This window comes from Pseudopodoces humilis, chromosome 16 (assembly GCF_049639895.1).
Source record: "Pseudopodoces humilis isolate 2021_Gansu_Grassland_sample_001 chromosome 16, ASM4963989v1, whole genome shotgun sequence".
Lineage (NCBI taxonomy): Eukaryota > Metazoa > Chordata > Aves > Passeriformes > Paridae > Pseudopodoces > Pseudopodoces humilis.
In genome coordinates, this window is record NC_142215.1 from 13069542 (window position 1) to 13090089 (window position 20548).

At 36.8% G+C, this 20548-nt stretch overlaps 1 protein-coding gene across 4 annotated transcripts in view; it reads right to left on the bottom strand.

Moving 5' to 3' along the window:
• Positions 1 to 20548, bottom strand: part of NEDD4 (NEDD4 E3 ubiquitin protein ligase) — a 49729-nt gene that overhangs the window by 20951 nt on the left and 8230 nt on the right. For 2 of the 4 annotated variants that reach the window (XM_005521474.2, XM_014251246.2), the window contains exons 2-5: positions 19159 to 19232; positions 17593 to 17671; positions 16494 to 16532; positions 16004 to 16057 (exon numbers count right to left, since the gene is read on the bottom strand). In XM_005521474.2, coding sequence (XP_005521531.1) covers positions 16004 to 16057; positions 16494 to 16532; positions 17593 to 17671; positions 19159 to 19232 — 246 coding nt within the window. Of the gene's footprint in view, positions 1 to 9706; positions 11631 to 16003; positions 16058 to 16493; positions 16533 to 17592; positions 17672 to 19158; positions 19233 to 20548 lie in introns of those variants that run through there. The other 2 variants (XM_014251245.2, XM_014251244.2) reach the window with 2 other exon arrangements.

Genomic DNA, 20548 nt, shown 5'->3' on the forward strand with positions numbered 1-20548 from the left:
TAACCAACTCTGTAACAGTACTTTCTCCTCCAGCTAGAAAGCAAAACCCTGAGTGGAGATTTTTGTTGATCTCCAAACAACTACCACATACATCAGATAGCAGGAATGATCTCCAGCAATGTGCCCCACTATGACAAGCTGACTAATGCCTGCGAAGAGGTGCCAAAGCAGCTTCGCAACAGACGTCGCACACATGAACAACTAAATGCCAGTGGAGCTGAAACTGTTTGGATCTCTGTTTCATCAGAGCAGGCAACACACACAAGTGGGTCAGTTGTTCTTGTCAACTTCTAATTTCTTAACAGCCAAAGAACTCAAACTTTCTGCTTGGCATAAACCTCAATTAATGATATACTGCACTAACAGAGAGGCCTTGTATTTTACTGATTCACTGGTTTAGTCTATACAAAGTTATTAAAAACAGGTGAGGACAGACAGCTGCTGTACACAATTCATTTGAAGATCTCCAGTGCAATGCCAAAGCATTCAAAGAAAAGCAACAAAATGCAGTAATTCTGTTCAAAACTCATTTTCATCTATTTTATGAATATATGCTTAATAAGCTTTAGATTTTAGACTTTTTTTCCTGCAACTCCCATCAGAAACTGAAGCAGATTTTAAATAGACACACTTACCTGAGTCACACGTTTAAGAGTAATATTGAGAACATAACCCAAAATTTATCAGGTTTGAAAATGGGTTACTGAATTTAAAGTCTTTCTTAACTGCTGGATTCACCACACAGCCTTTTGAAACAGTTCCTGGGTGTTGAAATAACAAGTATTATCTCTACCATTTTTTGTGACAAATGTTTGGTGATATTAGTGCATTAATTAGAATCCAAGCATATTCCCCCAGCCTTTTTCTGACTAAACCAGCAGCTAGCTGTGCACAGGTTGGTCTTTGCACAGAAATCCACAGCTGTATGGCAAAACAAGAAAGCATACAGCTTTTATTGGAGGGAACATAAATATCAATTCAAATTGAAAAAACAAACAGTGATCTGGACTATTGCTGCTTAAGAAAACAAGAGCTCAATAGATGCCTTATAAAACCAACATTCTTCTTGCTTAAATACCCAAACATCAACATTAGTTACAAGCTTGATGAGAATGAAAAAAACTTTGCCGAGCTACACTAGCAAATTCAAGTATTTTTCTTTTCATGCTGTGCTCAGTGTATTATTTGGTTCTCTTAAACTCTAAATTGAAAAAAGCGAGCTTTTTTTCCTTCCATAAAATACTGCCAGCATATGCTATTCATCATGGAAAAGTAACAGTTTCAAAAAAAAAAGATTCAATTATGACATTAAGATTGTACCAAATTCACAGATTCCACAAGCAATGTTTTCTCTATCTTGCAATGCAGCAAATACTTGGTTGCATGGAATTCATTACAGTCCTGTCTCTTGTATTTTTAAGGGGGACCTGTGGATTGTGAGGAGAATTTCTTTTAATTACACAAAGGCCACGCAGACATTTCTTTGAAGTTGGCATCTATGACAGAGATATAAGACCTATCACAATTTTCAAAATAGGGAGAATACACAGTGTTAGATCAAGGGTTGTTGCACAACATGTGTTTCTGCAGGGCCTTCAGCCCTGCTGGCCGTTTCAACAGCAAGGTGTCAGCACAACACGCCTCAGCAGTTTTACCATCTGCTTAACAGACAGCATTTAGAAATGACACTGAGGTTGTTTTCACTAATTCTCTCTCACTTCCAAAGATATTTAAGGGAAACCGCTTATCTAAAGACCAGAGAAAAAGCATCATCTGTTTCTCCATTTATAGCTTACATATTTTATATGGCACCAAAATATAAATATGAACTTATATGTTCATATTTAATTTACAGTACTTTTACAACATTCATATATTAGTCCACCCAATGTGTACTGCTTGGAGAACTTGTCCTTAACAGTTCATTAACAATGCAACTGAAGACAGCTTTTTTTTTTTTTTAAACAGTTCACAGGAAGGCAAGTTATCTAATATAACCAAAGCATACTTCATAACAACACAAACAGAGCACATGTCAAAAGTTATTAATGCATTGATTTTATTCATCAGGACTTCAAGTTCCTTTGGTTTGATGTATGCACGTGCCAAACAAGCTACCATGTAAAAAGCAGATATATTACATTTTATGGAAAGTCAAAAGCCAATCCAGACTTGTCCTCCTGTGTTAAATCTGCCAATATTCACCAAAAAAAATTAGAAAACAGTACCAAATATTTAATTAGGTACTATTTCAACAAGTCATTCCTGACATTCCTTCATAATAGTATAAAAACATAAAACTCTTGCATCTATTTGTGAAAGCTTTTTTGCCAAATCTTAAGCCTTTAAAGAAAGTTTGAAAAATAAGCTCTCATAGTAACAATTCCAGGCGCACTTTTACCTTCATCATTTAGCACTAGAACGCTTAACACACAGAAATTTAGAACTCTATCAAATATTAAAAGTGCATGTGTAATTTGCTCCCAGAAGTAACAACAGATAAACCAGATCTTGCAGATGTTTACCACAGTGGCTAATTAACACATTCAGCTGAAGGACTTGATACAGTCAATTAACTATTTGCTTTTCAAAGCAAGAGGGAAGAAATAGAATTAAAAATAAGATAAACTATTTTTCTCCAAAAGGGAGACAACTGGAGCACATCTGCATCATGGTCTCACTCCCATGAAATTCACTTGATCCAGTTCAGGATCACACAGAGGCATAAAGTCAGCTTGAACCTGGCAGCTGCTTTTCAGGCCTACATTAACTAAGTTGGCCGGGGCTGTACAGGTACCTGGCCACTTCTTAAAGAATGAGCCTAGAGCAGGGCTGGATGCAGGCTGCATAGCCTCACCCTGCTTCAAAGCCAGCCCAGCAGTTTTCAAATCATTCTTAAGTTTGCTGTTAATGCAAATGCAGCATCTAACTCAGGACTGCCCTGTGCCTTTGCATCAGCACGCAGCTAACAGCCCCTGCCAGCCACACCGCGGCTTTCTGTGCTCTTCCCCACTCAGCTTTAGTCCTCAGTCACTGCTCAACAGGGGTCTCAAGCCCCACTTGTCCACCTCTCCCAGCCCCAAGCCTAAACCTTCTGCTGCCAGATGTAAAGAGCTAGCTCTGCTCTGGCCAGAGCACAACTTGGTGGTTGGGTTTGACTTAAGGTCTGCTGCCCTAAAGCTATAAATCCCACCTGTCCAAAACCAGTCTGCATGAACTGACCTTGGATGCCTCAACCTCTAATGACAAAAGGTGACCACAACACAAATAACCCAACCAAAATTACTTTTCCAACAGAACAATATGACAATTCATTTCAGACAAACTCAATGACACTAGCAAAGTTATATTATACTTCCCATTTCAGACATGGTTGTATTAGCCTGTAATTTGCCAGATGTTAACCACTTTAGATTTCTCATTAATAAGCTAAATATTTGTCCCAAAACAAACTTAATAGAAACAATGATTAGTAGAATAACTGGCTAAGGTAGAAACTCCAATGAAAAATAATTTTCACAATAAACTCTGGAATTCCTTTTCCTTCAGAAAGCCCTTGCACTTTCAAGTTACCAAACAGGCTGTCTCCCTTATGCTAGGAAAATCACTGACTGCCAGAGAAATCATCTCGGTCTGAAAGAATCCAGTTCTGTGTTTCTTACCACATTCCTCTTACTGAGTAGCTGGAGTGTCTCATTTGCATTTTAATACACCCCAACTTCAACGACTCCAAGTTTATATGTAATTTCAGCTAGGAACTTGCTGATGTCCTTCTTAAATTCTGTTTGCTTATGTTACAGTCGATACAGCTGAAAGCAGCCCAAGGTCTCAAACAATAATTGCATCTATCTGTAGACTTTTCGGTTTATTGTAAACTATCATGACAGAAAAAAAAAAAAATACGTACTCTTGAAACAGAGATGATTATAGATCCATAAACTAACACTGCAATGAGCTACAAACATTTTGCTGGCTGCATTCCCAAATCAGCATGTTCTGTTTGCCACAGGGAATAAGGAAAAAAGTACACTTGAAACAGAGATACTTAACAGAAATGCAGGGCAGTCCCCTTCAGACAAGGGTGAAAGTCAGTCATAAGCAAATGACTTGACTGCAAAGGCCACTCAGTTTTGCTTACTTGCTTAATCTGTGAAATTCATCCACTTCTGGAAGATGAGAAAACACGTGTCAGAACACAGAAGAGCACTCTCTGCCAAGAGTGAGGGGAGAGCATTTCTACCACTTGATCCCCTGTGGCTGCAAGGGCTGAGCAGGCACCAGAGAGCCTGGGGGTCAGATTAACACTCTGCCTACCCTTGTATCCTTTCCATGTAATGGTCAAGAGCAGATGCTTAAGGAATAATAACAGTGGCAATTAAGAACAGTACTTCCTTTAATACAACCCCCAGTTTCTAATGAATAAGCAGTCATACACCTCATACATATATTAAAATACATATTGAAAATAAAATACTCTTTGATGGACCTTTCTTCAACTTACCTAACTTCTTAAAATCCATTTCTACTTTAGATATGCAGATCTTGAGACAATTTGCTCATAACACATAAAAGAATATATTTTTTAAAAGTGGAATGAAAAAATTCACCTCCCCTATAGTTTTATAAACTCGCCCATACAATCTTTTTTTTCTTCAAAGCTGAAAACCCCCTTGCCTACTTAGTGTTTCTCCTCACGTAAAACTCACACCAATCTTGCAACCCTTCTCTTTTTAATTCTGTTACCCATGCCTCTTGAAAAAGGATGACCAGAAATATACATGCCATGCATCTATGTGGATTTGTAAAATACCATAATGGTGGTTTTAATTTTGTTAGTTTATTTCTTCCCTAATAAATCCTAAGCTTTTATTTGCCTGTTAACAAGACCTGAGCTGACATTTTCAGCGAGTCTTTCCCCATGACACAAACCATTTCCTAACCAGTATAGGAGTCCATCACCAAGTGTGCATCATTAGCTGCTTTTCATGTGTGCAATACTTGGCATTTTTCAACACTGATTTCCAAATTTCCTATTTGGAAAAAAAAAGAAAGAAAGAAATTAAAGCAATGATCATGATCTCATACATGAAAGCCTGCAAGTTCTTCGGCTAGTGAGGAGTAAAGGAAGAATGTCTGTAGCTTGCCCTGTGAACAAGTTTTACTTTGACACATTCTTGTAGGTATACCACATTAAAAAAAAAAAATAACTATAGCTTGTGGCAGCATTAAAGAAGCCACAGCATCAACGTTTCCCACTCTCTCATGGCAGATTAAAAGGACATGAATCACACTGAAGACTGGATAATTACATATTTACATAAGCTGTTCCAGGAGGCCTGCTCTGCATGGTTTTGCAGTTTTAGTTTCCCCATTTTTTTCTGGCAAGAAAAACCTGCCCAAATTCAGTTCAGCTGCAGACTATAAACAGAATTAGGCTAATCATAATCTCTGCAGAGCATGACCAAATAAAACTTTTCCTTAATATGTACATGAAATGTTTGCTGAGGACTAGAAAGTGCTAGAGCTTTAATATACTGGTATATTCAAGTATCTGCTTCCTTATGATGATACTCTGAAAGTTACATATGGTTCATAGTTGCCAAATACAACCTGCAATACTTGAAAAACTTCAGGGATCAAGTTATTACCAAATAATATTTGATTGCTTCCTTTGCTAATGAATCCAACATAGCAACCATTCACAGCCAGGCTGTAAGATCTATCCCATCCTTTGTGTGCCACCTTTTTCTTCCCCTGAAGAAGGACTGCTAATCAAAAGCTAATGCATGAAGGTAGAGAAGAAGGTGTAACTAAACTCTGCATTTAAGCAAGACGAAAAACAGAATAAATTAGTACCAACAATTAAAGCACTACAGGGCATTGCCACTTAAAGCATAAAAGCAAGAAATTATCTACAACTAATTATAAATTGTTCATTATTGTGATTAGCACCATTTCCACTGTCTTCCTTTCAATGTATTAATGTATACTTCAGCTTCTAAAATTTGTCTGAGACACAACACATGTACTCTCATGTGATTTAAGTCTAATGTAGTCATCCCCTCAATTTTTCAGAAAGACACCACCTTCCTTTCAAGCCCAACTCTCCCTGACTGAATTGACAGACCATGACACAGCAATGCACCACATGGTCCTGTAATGCGATCCTTCAAGATATGCAATACTGAACAATATGAAAATTGTTAGATTATGAGGTTACCACAGCACAGTAGCATAAAGTGATGCAAATTTGTGCTTTGCCTTGTATTGCCTCCATAATCTGCTTTTGCTGCCCCTTTTCCACCTCACTTCCTTGCACAGATTTGGGACTCTGACACACATGCAGCCCTTTGCTCCATGTGCAAAGCTGGAGCTAAGCCACAGCTGTCCTTCCCTTCTCTTGGTGCTTCTCCCTGGCTGGATCACTATTTTTGGGGAGGGAGTTATGCTGTGACAGAAGCTCTACACCTAAGGAGAATGCAAGACAGAAGACAACATCAGACCATTCAGCACTAACTTGTGGTGCAACATTTATCAAGGGAATCACAATCTTCCAGACACAGGTTCTGGTCCCCTCAGCACATTCAGATTAGCTGCGAAGTTACTCAAAAGAGAAATCCTCACACACACAGCCCCCTCAAATTACTGTTTTACTAAATGTAAATTTAGTACAGTAAGATTCAAATAGCATATTTTATGAAGGCAAAGTTCCAGAGTTTGGTGAAAAAAGCTTGAGAGTTCCAACTAAAAGGTTTCCCTTACATGAATCAGACAGTAGAAAAACAGTTTGGTTATTCTACACCACCTCTGATGTTTGGGGTTTTTTTTGCTTCAAAACATATCATTTCAATAACTGGAGACAAAACTCGATGAAAATTGTAAACAAAAGGCCTATAACACAACTGATTCCCTCAATTGTATAAAAAAATATTTTAAAGGTATACAGCCGCTGAAACAGATTTGCAAGTATATTTACAATATTCACATTATCCAATAGAGTGATACTGATGGGGAAGGAATAGCTAATGCCAACAGGGATGTCAACATGATATTATACTTGTGGAAGAGATTTTAGTTTTTTAGAAGTTTCTTTATGTTCTACAAGAACTGGGACTGTATTCACTGTTTCTGCCTTTCTCTATACCTCTTGGAGTTTATGTATATATGATGACAAGTAACTTGTTCCCTTACTCACTCCTACCCTCCTAATCCACACCTGTGATGTCAAAATGCTTTTGTTGCAGATTTATTTCTACCCTAAGCAGAGAAAGATGCAATAAAAAACCCAAAACAATAATGAAGAAACCCAAAACATTAAAGCAGAAATACATAGTCAAGGACAGCCTTCAATGTTATAACTATGGACTTATCTCTTCCTCCTGCTTCACATAAATGAAATTCCAGTATTGTCTACAGAACCTATTCAATAAGTTTCCAGTAAAGACCAGCAGTGGCACACTGGCCACCACCCATTCCCCATTTTGCAACTTAATTAAAAATAATCCAAGGCCAGTTGTCATAGAAATGGTGTTGATTTTTTTTTTTCAAGCCAGCCTTTAACAAGCTGTTGATTATGGAAAGCAGGAAATGTGATCCGAGGTGGCTGAAGGCTGGTAGCAAGGCATGGAAGAAAAGAATGCATAGACCTTTTGCTGCTTCAGCCTCTGGAGTCTCTGACCACAGCACTGATTTGATTTCATGGCTGCCCTGTACAGATAGCTGACATTACTAAATGCTACTCCAGTATCAACTTGTTAAATTTGAACCCAGACTCAGCATATCAATATACTAGGCCAGACTAACTGGAGTCAAGAGAAATATTTTGGGAGTTGTTTATTTTTAAATGAGTCACAATACACCATGATAATTAACTGGACTATGTAATTAAATGATTGCCATAGAATCTGTTATATTGGTCACGAAGACTAATAACAAATACAACGGTATTTATCCATTTTATTCCAGTGAACCACTGAACTGCTGTGAAGTCAACTATGGTTTCTGCTTGGTTTGGTGGAGGAAGCTTTTACATTTATTAATAACATGTTTTATAGAATAGTTACCTACTTACTGGTTTTACATAAATACTGAAAAGAGCCATTTGAGGACTGAAAGGTTCCTGTACCTGGTGTTTGTGTCAATCCATTGTAAATACTGCTCCTGGGAACGGAAACAAACTATTGCCAGTCCAGTGTCCTAGGAGGTTTTCTGGAAATGTTAGCTCAAAGTCTAATCCTGAACTTGGATTAAAATACAGAGCATCTTTCATATTAGCTGCCGTTAAACACAAAGACCAGCAATGCAAGTTGATGAGAAATGTACTTGAAGTGCACGACTCAACATTTTTTTCACAATACACTTTCAAAATAACTGACACATTTTAATTAGTCTGGATCTAATCTGTTTGTGCTTATTGTGGATTTTACCCCTCAATCTACAATGCAATTTTGAGAAGAAGAATCACCAAACAACATATACATACATACATATATACATATACATAGTGATTATCTGTGACCCACTGTGAGTTTTATAAAGAAGCTTAAGCATAAATCACTGTTTCCCAAGAAGAAAAGAGTATTTTTCTTTAAATTCTAACCAAAAAGCACTAAAAATGTCAGAAAGTGTAGAATCATCAAGCACTCTCTAAGGGCAACAAAAGACTGAATATTCCAGGCCAACACCTCCAAGGTAACTGTCTCACTAGTTTAGGAAGGGACTGTCATAATTATAAGGTCTTTGGCAAAAAGCCATTTACTTAAACAAGCATGTTAGTTATATGGTAGTAGTGTCAAATCAATGAGAAAGAGTTCTTAAAATAATTTTAGTAAACATCAATTGTTTCACTTTTATTATCATTCATAACAAAAAACATTCAGATAATTTAAGTCCTCACAAAGTTATTTAAACAAGGCTTAAAATCCACCTTTCATGATTATGCTTTACTAACTGCTTTAAGAGTTAATAAGAGTAGACACCTCTGCAGTTTAGCTGGACATAAATTTCATTACAAAAAAAATATATTTAATATAAGCCTTCAAGACCCAAGTACTATAATTTGAACAGCAATGTTGTTGGGAAAGGTATTAAGTTACTCTGTACCGCTCAGGCTGAAATAGTAGTTGGAAGGAGGAAAAAAAAGAGCGAGAGGAAACTCTGAAAATTCCTGTGGTTCAGGGTGTATACAGAAACAAATGGTATTTACAGCTTCTCTGCTCAAATATGACTTATCTTTAATTCTACATACAACAAACTTTCTGAAAATAAAGCCCGAGATAAAACTAAAAGATCATTCATTTTTACCCATTGTATATGCTAACAACTTCAGTAACCACTATTAATTTACTGAAAAGATAGGTGTTTATAACTAAAAAATTTAATCTGAAGTTTAAATGACTCCCATGTCTCAATAACTATACAAGAAAATCCCTCTGAGTTCATGTACAGCAAACTATTGTTTAAACTCTAATACATGTATTTCACAGTAACACCAATTCACTATGCTACTGTATATACCATAGTCCAAGATCTAAAACCCAGATGATACAGATAATTAAAAAATTAACTTCCTAATGGTGACAATTTGACACCATTAGGAAACTCAGAAATCACTGCACTTAAGTCTTGGCTGCAAACTTTTATTACTTACCAGCTAAATTTCAACTGTAAAACACCATCACATTTTTCTATAAACCACAACACTCACCTTATGGGGCCTCCACAAAGTGCTAGACATTTCCCTTTTAGAGGTTCCATATCTTTTCCTAACACCAGCTGTTTTTTCTTCATTCCCAGCTTTGAACTGTATGTGCAACTGAGACGTCCTTGCACTGTGACACTTGTATTTAAGGCTGGATAGGCAGCAAGAAACTTTTTGATGTGATCCTTCCAAGGAAACACTTCTTTGCAAAATATGGTGAGTTTTGCTCATCTGTGCATTCGGTCTTCCTAGCTCATTTATATTAATCTGATATTCTGAATCTGTTTTTGAGGGCAGACACGCAGATGTGCTACGTTCTAGTTTTAAATGAGGGTATTTTGCACCAGAGTTCAGACTTAACTCTGGACTGCAAGAGCCATTAACCATTTCACTGCTTGATGCAAATGCTCTTTGTGTAAGATGAACTGAAACACATGAGAAGCCATCAGGTCCTTCTTCACATGTTGCCTGCTGAGGACCATTCAAAATTTGACTTTTGCCCTGTAATGATGTATTCAAATAAAGCGGTCGGATGTCTCTGACCTCACCAGAAGAGCCAACTGTTTTAGACAGTCTAAGTCCATTGACTGCTGTTGAAAGGAATCCCTTGGAAATGGTCTGATCTTCTTTTTGTGCCAGCTCACTAGGAGAAATAATGAATTTATGAGACGTTTGATAGGTGCCTCTGTGCGGAAGTTGACCTGAGCTTACTGGAGAAGCTGGAGGAGTACTGGAAGGACTCCTAGGAAAGATAACCAGTGATGAACAACGTCGCAATGGAATTTTAGTTTTCTTCCTCACTGACAAAGCATCTTGGTCAAAAGTAGTATTACTTCTATACAGTGTTTCCTGAGATGAGTTGCTCCTAGAGGGATTACATTTGTTTGCAGTGCTCCTATATGAAGAGTCACCATGTGCAACAGGACTACAGAAAGTACTGTCACTTGTCCAGAGAGTGCCACTGCCACTGTCACTGATGACACTGTTACTATATGAACCTCCATCACTTGCGGTACTTGCACATGATCCATAGTCACTGCCAGCACTGCTGAATGAGCCACTGTCACTTGCTGCAATGCTGCCGAGGCTGCCTCTGCCCAGAGCAGCATTGCTCAGGAGGCTGTCATTAGATCGATGATCAGCCACAGTTCCAGAGCCACGGGTCCCTTCGCTACCAATACCAATGAATGAAGTGTCTTCACCAGCAGCCACAGCATCACCAAATCGAGAACATCCACTCTGCTTCCTAGACTGCAAGGAAATGTGCAGTGAACTGCTCTTCTTTATTTGCAGTGAAGAAATAGTTGTGCTTTTCCCTTGATTAATTACTTGTTGCACTACAGGTGCATAAGCAGCTTGTCTAGGAGTTAGTTTCACTTGTGTAACGCTAGGTGCAGGACTCTGCGATTTTCTGAAGTACATACAATTATTACTATCCAAAAAATCTTCAGAGGTTTCTGATAATGGATCTGTGTTGCTTCTTTGGGTAGCAAAATGCAATCTTAACCGTCGTGCCATTTGTTCTCATTTCCACGCATGTTAGCAAATGAAACCCACAAAGATCCTTCAGCAGAAAGGCTACAGGCAGCTGCACAGAACCCAGAGCTGGTACATAGCAACAGTAAAAGCCCATGAACGTTGCAGTCTTTGTCCTAATTTCTACAAGATACTAACATTTTAAAAGAAAATACCTCTTGAAATAAGTCAGCCATTCCTTGAACTGTAGTTTCTGGACCGTCGTTGATTGCTTGCAGTCAGAAAGCCTTCATTTAAAAAGCACTTATGTTCCAAGGACCTCAGCTGCGACACACTGACAAACACTACTGACCTTGTTTCAATTATACCTTCTGGAATTTGCAAAAAATGAATATTATAATAGGCTTCCAGAACTTCCAAGTTCCAAACAGCAACGCCTGCTGCGGCTGCACGAGCTGAGTCAATGTGTCCGTACTTTCCTCAGCAGCGTATGACTACTAATATTTTTACCCATAGGTTTAGAATTACAGGAAGTTGGTAGGAATGAAGTCCCATATAATTGAGTATCAAGTCCAGGATTGAATTTCCAAATAGTAACCATGCTAGCAAACTGCTGAGGTCTGAATTATGCACAAACTAGTGAAATAAGCCTCCTCTCTCCTTTAAGAAAAATGTTTTTCTGCACTATTTAAATAAAACTTGAAAGAAATCTGGCATTATCTTGCAATCCACATGCTGCTAAGCAATCACACTTTCTAAAGATCTGCACATCTGTAGAACTCTCTGTATTTATTAATTCACAATTTTAAATGAGGTGCAGTGGAATAGGAGCCAAAAAAGTTTTTCTGGTTAATAATTTGGCATTTGTTTTCATTTCTAGTTTGACCTTTTCTAACTAGCTGCTAAAGGTAGAAAGAAACTAAATTATTCATATAAATTAAACTACCTCATCTTGCTTGCTGGAAGCCCAGAGCAAGGACACATTCATTACAGTTCAGTGTGATTTGCAGATATGTGACGAACTACACAAACTTTAGAACACTGAACTAAGTATGCACAGAGATTAAAAGCATTACCAAACAGAATTACAGAATAAAGCTATTTTGTATAATTATATACCAACTTCATAACTAATTATTATTTTTTAATTTTTTTTTTAATTTTCATTTTTAAAATAAAATCAATCATTAGCATGTCAAGAAGTTAATACACTGTCAATTCTTCCAAGAGTAAATGGATTGAGAACTCCTACCAACACTGGCTCACATAATATGTAGAGGTCCTTTGCTGGCACCTAGTGGGACTTTTGATAAAAGACAACCTTGAATCTTGCTGTTAAATGGGATTTCTGTTGTGGGTTTTGTTTTGAAAAACACCAGCATTTGGCTCTGAATGTACTTTTGAATATATAAGCCATATATGATGCAGTACGGAATGCAACTACACTAACATGAAATTACTTAGTGCCGCTGAAAGAGTACAAGCAGAAGAGAACACTAGGCCATTTATACTTTTATAGGTCATACTACTAGGAGTTTTTCTGCTTTCTATTTATTTAACCTTTACTGTATTTTAAGCTAGAAGGCAGTAAAATTAACATTTATACCTCCTTCCCAAAAAAGAGCCAAGATTCAAATTCACAGTACCTTGTTTGCACGCAACAAATTTGTTTTCTAATTATACTCCAGGGCTTACTTAACCTCCGCTACCTGAATTCCTTTATTAGAATGCAGCAATAAATGAATACTAGCTTATTCATAAAAGCCAACAAATACAACACTTCATTTATTTCATTATAACCAACAGGACTTCTTCTGAAGTTATATGTTGGTGGGGGACTGGGATGGGGAGAGAAGAGGAAAGGAAAATACCATAAAAGATTCTTTTGGTCAGTTTCAAAAAGTTACACTTGAACTTAAAGCAACACAGTAAAAAATACCCATAAAGCCAAACAAACCAAGCAAAACAAAAACATCAGCAAGTGACCCTAAGATAGGCAAGTGAAAAATAAAAAATGTACTTCTTAAGGCTTCTTCTCTCCCTAAGAAAAAATGTGGCACAGTTTGTAACATGTTGGTGTGACACAAAGTGCAACCATTGGAGGTGCTTGTCTCTTTTAGTAAAAGCATTCCTTTCTCCCCCAGTGGATGATCTGAAATGGTTTGTTCAATTTTACTAAAGAAATCCTAAGAAAACAATAAACTGACATAATTTGGTAACTCAAGGCTTAAGATTCCAGCAAAATTTCTCAACATGTCTCTCTTCATTCGCTATACCTGTACAGATATTGCCAGCCAACTACAGCTTTCTCAGGCAATGTGAAATGCTTTTGAAGTGTTAAATTCGATGTTGCTGAATTACAGTTGGCATAAAAATAAACTAAAAGTTAGCATTTTTTAAAAATACCAATAGTTCCATTCAAAGCTTAATCATTGATTTCTTCAGCATCAGTAACAGATTTAGGCACTCAGTTTGCAATATATTTAAATTGTGACAAGGTATTGTAAGACAGACTGCAAGAGGTGTTGTCCCTCCACTGATTCATCTCCTAAGTGATCTCAATGCTCCTCTTGACATTTTCTAGTGTATTTTTCAAGACAACCACAATTAAAGACTCCACAAACCACTCAAGCCCGTTATTCTACCAAGGGTTTGCAAGTCAGAAGAACAAACTAGATTCAGCACTCCTTTACAAAATCCAAGACAAGTGATTTTTGAAAATAAAGCTATTACAGGAAGATTTCAAAACTGACTACTGGCAATATAACCAATGCAGCAAGACCCAAAATTTGAGCTGAACTCTGAAGAAAGGTTTTGAGGCTGGTACTCAAGAACACAGCATTTCTTAAAACCAAGCAGGTATTTCCATTTATCCCTAAAAGTTAAAGGGAATAAAAGCACTTGGGATAAAATTTTGTAAAGAAGTTAACGATTGGGAGGACACAAATATAAAAATATTTCAGTCTTATCAGATTGCTCACATTCAGACTGTAAACAGTCATCCAATAGGTAGATGAAACAGAATAAAATACTAAAATAACAGAAGATAAAATACCTTTTGATCATAGCTACTCAGCAAGGCACCTATGATTTTCGACATGTGAGGATGAATTAAGAGAAGTGGGGGAGCTTGTCAATGCTAAATAACAATCATAGCTAAGGCAACAATTTGTCTTACTTAAAACAATCCAAGACATCTGGGATAAAAACACTTTTTCTGAGTGCAAGCTAAAGAGAAATAGGGAGATGGCCTATTCCATTCACCAAATGAGATGGAAACAATGAAAAATACAGGTATTTTATTATAGAACTATAAAGTGACTGATGAGGTCATAATACTTTGATGTCTAAATATACTCATGCATGGAAAACAAAGCACCATTTCCTAGTTGGTACCAACAAAATGTTTAATTGGTTCCTCTCCATAAGCAAACAGATCAAACAACTTATATATTCTAGATTAGAGAAGGAATGTGAAGGAGGTCTCCTGGTGGAAAACAAAGAAAACACTAGCCTTTTCCCTGCGAAAAAAATCAAGAATCCTACATTCTAATCATGCCTCGTGGCTTCCAGGTGGTGGCAGCAATGCTCTAACAAGATGTGCAATGCACCAAGTATTTTGGCCTCGTGGGGGATATGCTCGAAACCATAATATTATCTCTAGATGAAAATCTGAGCATCCTGAAAAACCACATTTAACCTCCCATGTAGGCCACAAGTGCTCGTGATTCTCTTTAACATTACTTTTAGATAAATCAAAGCAACACCATATTTGAAATATTTGGATGGGTAATATCACCAGTTAAGCAGGAAATGGTCTGGGGACTGTATAATAACCAAGAAAAAGGCCTCCTCCTTCCTAAATCTTATTAATCTAGGCAATTTGTACTTATATTTACTCTACACATTCTCACTCTTCCCAACCTCAGAAGAGTAGCACCTTGATAAAAGATACAATGGTTTACTGAACACATGCAGAAGGTTTTAGGAAAAAATAATGTTTTTCATGGCCAACACACTACTCAAGCACAAAGAGACCCTTTATTAGGAATGAAACTGTGTTTGGTGTGCAAGAGCACTCAATCCCTCCTCTATTAGTTCCAAACTCCTGCAGAAGGTAAAAGGTATTTATTCCAGTAACAAGGGACATCAGTGAAACAGATACAAGTGTCATGACTGTAATGCTTACTCACTTACAATGAAACACACAAACCAATACAGGTAATTAGACATCTGGACACTAAATGAGAGCTTGGGTCAGAGGAGAAATTTTTATTTCATGGAGATAAAAACACAAGCTAGCCTTATCTCACCAGTGACCTGCCATTCAGAGGGACACCTATCTACAACATCACAATCCACTGTTCACTTCTTGAGCTTTCCAAAGAAAATCGATGTATGCCTTCTTTCATGATACTCCCCACACACTGAAGAAGCATCTCACACCACATATCAATACTCCTTTGTAGGGAAAGATAAACATCCAATGCAGAGCTTTCAATATCACCAAAGAATTTGGTCCTATCATGTGAACAGCACTATCAAAGAATGATGCTTTCATGAATTAAAGCACATTAGAATTATATTAGAATATTATTAGAATATTACATTATTAGAATATTATTAGAATAATAATGTAACTGCTTAAGAGCTTCAGGAGTATGGTAATGTCAGATAAATAAACTAATCAGGTCTGCCTTTAGCTTTAGGTTTCATTATAGAAATTAAGGTTGTTTGGAGTGGGGTTTTTTATCAACACTGAATCCTGATGGACTTGCTTTCATTCAAGTCTTGAATACACTGCAAAATTAACACAAAAAGACCTACCAAACGGTTTTCATCAAATACTTCAAAAAGGAGTCTGTGTTTCTGAGGATTAACCTATGAAAAAAGTATAGTGATAATTAACATTTATACTGAATTCCAGAACTTGTCCTCAGCAAAATCTCTGTTCGTGCAGGAGAAAAGAAATACCAAAAGTCTCTATTAAACAGCAAATTTATACCTTGCTCCCATTCTACTAGGCAATGTATTTCTATTAAAACCAACAAGGCATAACTGCTACTATCCCAAACTGTTTCTGAATCCATGCACATGCTTTTAAATATTCACAGAATAAAAAAGGCAACATCAAGACTGAAAATGTAACATTTGTGCCCTAGTTAAAAAACATATTTCTAAGGAAAGTAATTTGTGAACCTTTTAGAAGATTGTTATTTCTGAATTAGGGAAGAGTTCTGAAGTAGGGAGAGTAATGAGTAGTTTTTCCAAATGTGTCAGCATAACAGGTAATAAGGCTATAAACAAAATTACTTACTCTAAATAAGAGTTCTTCATTCCACTTTGGGTTTAAGGACTATGTGCAGAGAAAGAAAAAAAAAAAAAAGAGAGCATTAGTTACACTGATAATTCTGTACAAGTGTACATAATTTTTGATGTATTACACATTTTATTCCAATCCACTTAAGAAAAAGGTATCTTTAACCATGATTTTGCTGGTAAAAGTCAAAGGAGTCTTGTACTGCTTTAATGCAGTGCAGAATGGAGACAACTTATGCAGGTATTGTCAGATATTGGCTATGCAATGGATGCAAAGGAGGTGCATTAGACATTTGAAAACAATTTCATGTATGTAATACTTACATGCAAACTCTTAAAAAATGCCAAAACTCTAAGCAACATAAACTACACACACCAGGCACAGATGGGCCAAACACAGCATAACTCACTCAACCAAACTATCTTTGAATTGTGAATATTTAAAAAAAATACTATAGATAGTTTAGCTACAAAGAGAGTTTAATGTAACACTAATCAACACGGAAGGAAAAAAGCATGAGTGATCTCATAACATATATCACAGCCACTATCTGAGAACAACAATTTGGAAGAGTGCTTTCCCTCTCCTACATAACTAAAAATTAAGAACTGTAAACTAAGTTAGCAGTACTATTTCCTGCATGTATTCTAGAAAAACAAGCAGTACCATGGTTCAGGTGAATGGTGCAATTTGATGTTTAAACCGAACAAACTGTGTTTGTGTTTTTAACATAAAAAGATAAAAGCTATTGTACAAGATTCTCATATCATTAAAGATCTCAGAAAAATCATCAGAACAATCCAGTACTTCCATTAATGATGTAGTTTTGAATCAGTACTCACCTTATATTCCTCAGTTTTTCCTCTACCTTTCAATAAAATTTTTGAAGTGAAAAATACCACAAGAATGCCATAAACAGAGAAGCTGAGCAGACCATGGAACACTCCTTTCCACACTCCATTCACTCAAAAGACATGAATTCTCATATTTCCTATAGCTTTAACTTTTCCTCTGGAGTCTGATTTTAAAAAACTCGAACACAATACCACAAATCCCAAGCAAATCCCACCACACCCACACAGACAAGATGACTAACCTTTCTAATAGTTTTTGTCTGAATACTGGTAAGGACTCCATTCACTGGATCATACAATGTCACTTTCACATATGGGTCACTGGTAGGGAAAAAAAGCAAACAAGTAGTATGCTGCTCTATGCCCCTTTTGGTCACCATTATCAGCAGTCATGTTTTAAAAGGCTTAAATTAATAGCAGTTATGTAACCAGGGGTTACAATTACTTTACAAATACCACAGACATTTGTAATTACAATCATTTCCTACACAGTTTTAGAGATAAAACTAATATAAACACTAGTAGTGATAACAATCATACTAGCTATGCCATTCTGTGTATCAGTACAATTTGACTCTGTCCTCTTTCCCAGTTATTTCAGGAGAACACATTTAATGAATTCTCACACATTTCAACAAAATATGCGTGAAAAAAAATCAGTTGTGATTGAAAAATCTTTAAATATTTTAACACTTTAAAACACCTGGAATTAGAGGTACTTCCTCAAACATGCAACAATTTTACTAAATGTTCTATCACTTTGACGGAGTCTGAGTTTAACCTGAATTTTTCTGTTAATGAAGATGTCCTAATATTGTTGCTTAAAATGTCCTACTGCCTTTTCCCTTCCTGTGGTACTAAAACCCAACATATTATATGAATATCTAATTTTCGTGAACAATCAAAGCACTCAGTTGCTCAGAGTAGTAACAAAAGGTGACCAAGACTGTCTGCCAAACAGTAAAAGAGCATACTGTTTTCACATACTTAAGTTATTATGAGGAAAGCTGATCTATTTTTACTTGATGTAAAAAAAAACCCAAAAACTGTACATGAACAAAAAATTTAAGCGAGACTGGCTTTAGGGAAAATATGAATTTCACAAGAGAAATTTTTCTATTGCTAAACCGATGTCACACACAGCAATTTTGCGAGTGCTAAAATAACATTACTGCACATATGCCAAAGCAGCTGACAGCAGAACTTGTACTAAACCCATCAATACTTTTCTAGACCCTCTGTACAAAGGCCAGAAGCAAAAGTGGCTTTAGCACAAAATGCATTCTGCCACTTGCCAACTCTACAAGATCCTAAAAGCATTTCAATTACCAACTCACTGGTCTCATAATTCCTTTGCAAAATGTTAAGCCACTGCTCCTCTGCACATAATTTGAATTGAAACAGTCTTATAGCTACCAGTGTTTAGTACTGTGTTCATTCCAAGTCTTTCAAGCACAGATGAGAGCTGTGACTACAACTGAACTCTACTTATTTCAGCTGCAGCCTGAAGTCAAATACAGACATGGATCTATCCTCCATGGCAGAGCTATTTTACCACGTAGAGAATAAAACATTCCTCTATTTTGTTTTGCCAATACATAAGATCTGTCCAAGTCACTCTTGGTCAAGAAAGCAGATATCTTCATGTTTATATAGTCTCTGATAATTTTATCAAGTTGCCAGTCGAAAGAGTTTGGATTTTTTTTTTTCCCAAGAGGCCTAGAAGAATTTACTGAGAACTAAAGAGCTGTAGAAAGAAAATAAAAGCAGCAGCTATCCCTTTTAATACATTAACAACATATTCTTACCTGGCTCCTAAGATATCCTTCTTGGCCAGGCCAATTCCAGCTATAACCTTCACTCTGACAATTCGCGTGCTCTCCTTAAAAACAAAGTAACATATTCAAGATGCATTCAGATTTATTTTTCAGGTCTATTTTCAATTAATAAAGCTAAAAGAAATTATGGGCATAATTTTGAACTCACACTGAAAACTATAGACTAAATGATGCAGTTACTTTGTCTGACAGAAATAGCTCTATCAGTAACAGACAAAACTGCATGGACCACAGACATTTTCACCCAATGGTATCTTGGCATTCATCAGAGGGAGGGAAATAGACTCTGACAATATTTATTTCCTGGGCAGAATGAAAAGGGTATCAAATATATCGAAATAGATTAATAAAGCAATAATAAACACTGGAAAGAAATGCAGGAATAGAAAATTCTTGCATCTATTTTTAGTCAGCAGCACAAAGAGGTCACACTTAAAATACTGGGATTTCTGATATGACCTGCCAGCAGGGTATGAGTTTAAGAAACAAAAAACTATTTTAATTACATATTATACAAATTAGCTTCACAGAAGTGACAGAAGTAATTGCACTTCTCCTGTTAATTAATACAGCTGCACAGTCCTACATGGCTTATCTGATAAGGTACTGAATTCAAGAGGGAAAAAAAAATATCTCAACAGCTGTGACCATATCAGAGGAGGAAGACAAATGAGCACTGTTTCTCTGGAAAGCAAAAAGCTTTCCAGATGAAGGGCTGTTTGTAGGAGATGGTGGGCCAGAGACACTTGTGAGGAAGGCAGATCCAATCTAGATTAAGGATTTAAATAATAAACAAGAGCAATACAACAGATACAAGAGCAATGTGTGAAGCAGTAGATGTTCTCCCCTGGGGACTTCCTGAATTCCACATACCCTTGAAAGTACTTTCTAAAGGAGACTCCTAGGAAGCACTAAGAATGCTTTATTATTGGTCTCCTATATGACCACAGGGCTAGACTCCCTAACCAATCCCAACTGGAATGGTTCTTAAAGCTAATGGAGAGAACTACATCCTAATCCTGAGGCAGGAACTACTAGCTAAAAATGTAAAACGGAGAATAGACCACTAAATAAAATAATAAAGTAAGCAAGTTTCTCCAACCCTCTACATTTAGAGGAGATTACCTAGGAACTGAGATGAACATCTACAATGTCCACCCACAGACAAAACAATCAATTGTCCAAGTCAATTCCAGCCAAGTCACAAGCCTGTCTTCAGCCTTCACCTCTAAGGAAATTGTCTCCTACTAGAAACTCTAAGAGTTCAGAAAAGGAAGACCAACAAACAACCCTTCCCAGCACTGACCACTAGAAAGTGGCCGAAGCTTCCAAGATTCTTACTCATGATCAGGATTTTAAG